At 42.6% G+C, this 7,129-nt stretch overlaps 1 protein-coding gene across 4 annotated transcripts in view; it reads left to right on the top strand.

Moving 5' to 3' along the window:
• Positions 1 to 6,202, top strand: part of LOC111875001 (magnesium transporter NIPA2) — a 7,373-nt gene extending 1,171 nt beyond the window's left edge. For 2 of the 4 annotated variants that reach the window (XM_023870995.2, XM_023870998.2), the window contains exons 2-6: positions 424 to 566; positions 2,073 to 2,195; positions 2,609 to 2,751; positions 3,791 to 3,899; positions 4,005 to 4,816. In XM_023870995.2, the coding sequence (XP_023726763.1) occupies positions 424 to 566; positions 2,073 to 2,195; positions 2,609 to 2,751; positions 3,791 to 3,899; positions 4,005 to 4,594 (1,108 nt within the window). In that variant the 3' untranslated portion in view covers positions 4,595 to 4,816. Of the gene's footprint in view, positions 1 to 194; positions 276 to 423; positions 567 to 2,072; positions 2,196 to 2,608; positions 2,752 to 3,790; positions 3,900 to 4,004; positions 4,817 to 4,994 lie in introns of those variants that run through there. The other 2 variants (XR_002844645.2, XM_023870996.2) reach the window with 2 other exon arrangements.
• Positions 6,203 to 7,129: the final 927 nt, after the last annotated feature.

The raw sequence follows: 7,129 nt of genomic DNA, 5'->3' as shown, positions 1-7,129 counted from the left end.
CAGCCCCAGTAGGCCTAGGCCTACCTCCATGAACTTTTCTGTTCACTTCGGTTTTCTAGATCTTACACATTCGGTATGACTCCTTGGGCTGGTGATTAGCTCGTCGCAAGGCCTCTACCTGTACATAAAGACAGAAAAACGCACACAAACATCCATGCCCAGAGTGGGATTTGAACCCATGATCCCGGCTTCCGAGCGAGCAAAGACAGTACATACCTTAGACCGCTTGGCTACCGTGACCGGCGATATTGCTTCCAGATTCGTTAATATATGTGGTAATGAACAGTTTTGCCCAGTGTCATTAAGGAAGAACAATTTAAAAATAATTTTGCACACTGGCTCCACTTTTCCTCTTTGTAATCAAGCACAATGAATATGCGTTGCCAGATTTGGCAGCATTCTAGTAATCAGTTTTGATTTTAGGTTCCAGGCTAATAAAGTTCCTGTCATGGCATTCGACAACCCTGAGGTTGTAAGTGAACGTACTCCTGTTTTCAGTCAGCCATATGACAAGACAGAATTTTATATTGGATTATGTTTGGCTATCAGTTCCAGTGTATTCATAGGTAAGTTGCCATTTGAACTTTATCACCGGCACTTCTGTGTAACCCACATATTGACTGGGTGGCTTGATGTGAAGGAGGGGAGATGCGAGGGATTCCCTTCGAACCTTCTTACTTGCTTTAGGCAATCATGAAATTCCTCTGCCCCAATAAAACTACTCTCGCACACTGCTGCGTAATACTGTGGTCACTTTAGTTTTAGCACTGCTGTCACGTATGAATCTTTCTTTTGACACTGGTTACCACTCTCGAGAATCTGGATATTCATAGGACTTCATAATGAAAAGATCAGATTTCATAAGTCAAAATTTACAAAATTTATCGCATCTTTCTGGTGTGACAATAATGTCTAACTGGCCTTGGTTACACAGTTTTGGAGATGTGGAATATTTTTTTTTTTTTTGTCTTTTACCATTTATCTCTGGTTTTAAACTATAGGATGCCCAATTCATAGACAGGGAAAAAGATAATATGGAAGAACTTGACAGTGTTGTGACCAAATTTTTGTTTGCTATTCTTAGTGGGGTAAGACTGAGTCCACTTTGTACTGCAGACATTATTGTCCTATTGTACCAGCCCAAGATGATAGGTGAGGGTGATTGTGGAGCAATTGGTGGAATCAAGATTGGCAGGGGAACCGAAGTACTCGGAGAAAACCTGCCCCAGCGCCACTTTGTCCACCATAAAACCCACATGACCAGACCCGGGTTGCCACGGTGGGAAGCCAGCAACTAACTACGTGAGCTGTGGGGTGGCCTTGTGATGACCGCATCCTGGAATCTGTATTATGCACGCACATGTAACTTGTCTCCACATTTTTTGCAGAATGTTTCATTTGTGCTTGCGAAACTCAGCATGCTTAGTGTTATGGCTGCGTAGTTAGTACTGCTTGATCATGTTTGAGAGGTTTGGAGTTTATATGTCAGCCTGAAGAGTGGCCATCATGACATGTTTTTCCTCAGCCCCCCTCAAGATTTTTGGATAGTACCTCAAATTGGCTGCAGCAGCTTTCTTCCACGTAATTCACTGAACATCCTACCGTTTGACACTGTACAACCTGAACTCCTGATAGTGTGGTTAGAAAATATCTGGGACAAATGAACATTGGGACTCTTTGTACAAAGAAAAAAACACCCACTTTGAAGCCTGTCCAATTGAATTTGATGTGTAATGCATTCACAGTATATGTAGGAATTCTTTGAATTTCTTCACTATTTTTTATTTTATTTTTCGGTTATTTTACTGCACTCTCAGTAGCTAGTGTATATAGCATCAAATTGCAGGATGATTGGAATTGAAAAGATTCGGAAGGAAGTAGTGATGTCCTAATCGAGGTACTATCTGGGATTTTCATAGGGGGGGCTCATGAACGCCACAAAGATGCTGAGATGACCACCTGAGTAAAAGTTCAGAACATTAGCCCTACAGTGGGCTGTTTGATGTTAGTGTTCAGACTTTGGTGCGTTCAAGAGAACTTGACACTAAGAGATTATTATGTTTTTGTTGAAGGTTCCAGTTTCATCATAAAAAAGAAGGCACTGATTCGTCTGAACCGGACAGGAGCTGTGCGTGCTAGTGCAGGGGGCTTCGGGTATCTTAGAGAATGGATTTGGTGGGCAGGGTTACTTTCAAGTAAGCATTTCTGTATTCCAGCGTATGGGATGAATGTTAAGTTACTGAAACTCACTGTCCCCTGCCACATTCTTTCTGTTTTGTAAGGAGAATTGGCAGGTGTAATAACTCTTACAATAAAAATGCTGTGTATGTATTCAGCATTATGAGACTGTCAGTTTGTTTGCAGAGTTCGATGTATGTAGTCTGTTACTAACTTTACTGATCACTTCAGGCTATTCAAGATAGGTCTCTTTTGGACAATTTTCATTTTTTTGGTATTAATATTTACTTGATTTCCTTTCAAATTCTGGTTTTTCCCCAAAAGGTGGGGGGCGGGGGTTGGATGCCTGGTTTCTTTTATTGTATTGTACTCCTAAATGTAATAGTGTGCTACTCTCTTGACACCTGGTGCTTTTATGTGTTGGACACAGTGGGCGTGGGTGAGGCTGCCAACTTTGCAGCTTATGCATTTGCCCCTGCATCTCTGGTGACACCGTTAGGAGCACTGAGTGTACTTGTGGCTGCCATTTTGTCTTCCCGATTCCTTAATGAGAATTTGAACCTATTAGGAAAGGTAAGCGATTGATAAATTTCCCCGAGAAGTGTTCTGAATTACACTGGACTGTACTGTACTGCACAGTCATATTAAGTATGTCCATGCCTCTTGAAATTCTAGGTTCTCACAGGAGTGACTCTTCTACCCTGAAGGTGGAAGCAGCTGTTTTCTCTGAAATGTTGGTAACAGTCTGCCAGACTATTGTGTCACATCCGAAGAAGACAGTGATCTTCTTGATACCTTCATTTCAAAAATGCATGTGTTTATTCTAGGGATTATTTATAAAGTGATTTACAAACTGAGGATGGAGGCATAATGTGTGAGGGTTGTTCAGATGAAACTAGTATGAGGGTCGTGGTGTGTGACGGAACAGGAGCCATTAAAAATATTCATTGTGGGTGTTAAGGCAAGCATCCAAAGAATTGTTCATGCTGCTGGTCCTGTAGCTTTCTTGAACCTGTACTGCTTTAACGCTTCCTCAAGGGGACACTTCGAAGTTGCATAGGTGTGGGTCCGTGTTGTGTATAGGATGATCCAACACTAGGTGCACAGTGTGTCACGTGGGATGGGCATCATCATGGTGGTGGTAACGCACCTTGTGAACATGCCAGAACACATGCACTTTGTGCTGGTAACGAACATCTTGAAAGATTCTACAGTGGCTCTGTGAATCAGTGGTTATATCATGGTCCGGAAGCCATAAATTCAAGTTGGTTGAATGTATCAAGGCCATGGTGATGCTGTTGTTCCAGCAGTAGCCCAGGAATTTTCTTGCGGATGAGATCCGTTGGCTAGTGCATCGTGGGGTACACGCCTGAATGCCCTCGAGACTATTTGACGGCCGCTGCTCCATGGCCTTAACATCCCGGGATCAGATTCATTTGAACAACCCCCATTACTTTAAGGCAAAGTTTAAGTAGTAACAGAGCACTAGCACCCGTCTGGAACATTTCATTACAGAATATGTGATTCTCTGAATTACGCAATGTGTTGTAGAGTGTGCTCTTTCAAATTGGGTTTGGCATGTGGGAATGAATGCCTTCCTGTTTTTCTACAGATAGGATGTGTGTTGTGCGTGCTAGGCTCCACAGTGATTGTAATTCATTCTCCAAAGGAAGAGGAAGTGGAGAGTCTGTCGGAGTTGCTCACTAAATTGCAGGATCCCGGTGAGTTTATTACAAGAGCTAAAAAGTAAACATGTCCTGTGCTTAGATATGTATAGGAATGGAGTATATTTATAAAATGGACGTCACATGTGTTACCCTCTACAGGTTTTATCACGTACGTGGTGGCCGTTGTGTCCTTGTCCGTGTTCATCGCTTTGTGCGTGGGACCTCGGTATGGGCATCAGAACGTGGTGGTGTACATCACGCTCTGCTCGGCTGTGGGCTCGCTAACCGTGATGGCCTGCAAAGGGCTGGGGCTCGCTCTCAAGGAGACGCTTTATGGCGAGCGTAACGAGATGGGCAACTGGCTGACCTGGATCTTCCTCTGGACTGTCATGCTGTGTATCACAGTTCAGATGAATTACCTCAACAAGGCACTGGACTTGTTCAACACAGGCATTGTGACCCCGGTGTACTATGTCCTCTTCACAACCCTTGTGATTGTTGCATCCACTATTCTGTTCAGGGAGTGGCAGCACCTCAATGGGGAGGACATGCTCGGGAACTTATGTGGGTTCCTTACGATTATTATGGGTATTGTCCTTCTGAATGCGTTCAAAGACATGGATGTCTCAATGCTTGATGTTCGGGGCCTTATGCGGCCAAAACATGATATGTTGTTACCATGTAGTGATGATAGAGGAGGTTTATGGGCATCCTATGGTAGCCCTCATGTGACACACAACTCCATTTGACCTTCTGCCTCCATGTCACGCATAAAGAACCTGTGAATTCAAAGTCTGAACTTCCTAGATGATTCGTTGAAGAAGAGAATTGCTGAAATTGTGGTTGTAGATATACGCAGTATTTATTATTAGATTAGATATCATTTGTCATCACTGCGATTTGTGCCAATGTTGTGTAGAACACAAAGGACTTTGCCAAAGGTACGTATAAATTGAAACTTTTGCCTATAATTCCACCTCATGGGGTTCCCCTGTTCTCATTCCACATTACTATCAACCATTCCTGCCCCTGAAGACCCTGAAGACTACTCTGCATGCCACCTGTCTTGCCCTCGCAGTTACGTTTAAATGGCACCAAGTTGTTTCCATTCCATTGTCTTAATTTTATGTCTTCTTTGATTTATATCAGTAAGTAAAATGCACCCATGAGTGAAAGAAATATACAGAGAGAGAGAGAACAAGGCTGCCGGCTGTTGGTGACGTGACACTAGCATGATGTGAGAGCTAGCATCTGAACATCTTGGAGACTTAATACTGCTGTTTGGACAGTGCAAGGGTTGTGCTCCTGCAGATCGCTATGTCAGAAACGCGCAGAACAGGAAACGTGCTGAACAGACACTGAATGCTTTGAAGGAGGAACAGGAAGTGACTCGACTGAGTCAGGGAAACTGAGCAGTGCGTGCTGCAACTTCTGCCATGGCCACAGAAAGGTCAGTGATGCCCCTCGTGACACAATCGAAACCATGTATACGAAAATATGGATAAAATCATAACTCTTTGTTTATAATTCTGTACGTTTTGGTTTGTCACCAGTTTCCATAAATCAGTTGTTTTTGTAATCTGTACACAGAATGAGATCCTACCAGGAATAGTGTGACCACTATCATCTGGAAAGTGCTGCTCTCCCTAATGCCGTTGATCCTTCGCCAGAAGTGTGTTCGAGTACATACGAGGCGCCCCGCTATCCCCAGTGGTACACTTATTATGTGACATCAGATTGAATGCCATGTCAAACAGAATGACACCTTGATATTCCTTCTATGCATAACATTTTGCCTTTGTGACAGTTAAGCGAAGGGAAAGCTCAAGGAAATATAAATAATATACATCTCAAAACTGAGCTCTCTGCGGGTGGACTCCAACCTTTATGTAGCCGGAGGTGCCGGGTATTGAGTGAGCTTGAAGTGACATGTATCTAATTTGCTAGCTGCCAAGCGAATGTATCTGTCCTGGGTCCGGGTGTGTATGATTCTTCTGCTCAAGCCCATGTATGTGAAAGAAACTATAATTGGGATGCCAAACCTTTTTGTTGTTTAGCGCCAAAATACATAATAGTGCGGGCCATTGAAGCGCACGCGTTCATTTTGTTTGTGAGGTGGTTTCTGAAATCTGCTGGATTTGAGGTTCTCCGCAGCAGTGACCCTGAAGAGTACTGTCTCCTTCAGTATGATCTCGTGAGTGTGGTAGAAATTAGTGATATTTCAGAGGAATATACAGCCTCCATCTTCAGTGTCAAAGAGTTAAGTCAAACAAGTAGTTGGTTAGACTTGAAAGGATTCTGACGATGGTGTATACTGTACTTCTTTTGCTTATTTTGGACTTCATCCATCGTCTGGTATGTAAAAGACAAAAGACCACAAAGTTTCGGACCAGTGATTGAGACTAGCTCTTTCTTACGGGCCCAGCTGAGTAGGTTTATCCTTTCCTACCCACCTGAAGACGGAGACAGATCCAGTCTCCGAAACGTGGTTTTTGTCTTTTACATACCAGACGATGGATGAAGTCCAAAAATAAGCCAAAAGAAGTAAAGTAGTTGGTTGGTTGCTTAACTTATTCTTCTACCCTGAAGATGGAAGCAGTATGTTTTTCCACAATTCACTGAATTTCTGCTGGGCTAGACAGATCACGTCCTGGAAGATAGTAATTTTCTTAAATTTGGTTTTACATGTACCATGGTTGAAAATAATTAGTAATGACCAGAAGCATCAGAAGAGAAGCATACACTGTTTTCTTACAGCGCCATAATTACCGGTGTCTGTGGTGGAGACATGAATCAACAGCGGAAATGTATTTTAAGCAAAATAATTGTGGCCAGATGAACAAAGTAGCTGCAGATGTTACCGTAATTGCTGGTGCTGGCCACAGCGTTAGTCGGTACTGAACTTGGCAGTGGTGCCAACAGTTTGACATCCCTTTCACCACTTTCTTTCCCAATTTATGTTATGCCAAAGACAGTGTAGTCAGTAAGGCTCTGTGATCAAGATAGGCTCTCTCTAACAGACACAACTGAGTTTATGCCTCTCAAACGAGGAAGGAAAGTGACCCAGTTTGTGCAAAATTGTCTTGTGTCTGGATGTTAGATGATAGGCAAAGCATACACCCTGTGATTATTTATAATCGGAAATCTTACTTAATTCTATCAGAAAACATTTGTATGTACATGTGTATGAAAAAATGTATATATACCTACATATAATAAATAAGATATTTTTTGCATAAAAGTCTCCTTTTTTATACAGTGGTTGTACGTGTTCATTTGATGGT

The sequence above is a fragment of the Cryptotermes secundus genome, unplaced genomic scaffold, assembly GCF_002891405.2.
Source record: "Cryptotermes secundus unplaced genomic scaffold, Csec_1.0 scaffold868, whole genome shotgun sequence".
Classification (NCBI taxonomy): Eukaryota; Metazoa; Arthropoda; class Insecta; order Blattodea; family Kalotermitidae; genus Cryptotermes; species Cryptotermes secundus.
The sequence above is the reverse complement of the archived record's forward strand: the minus strand, read 5'-3'. Positions and strand labels throughout refer to the sequence as shown.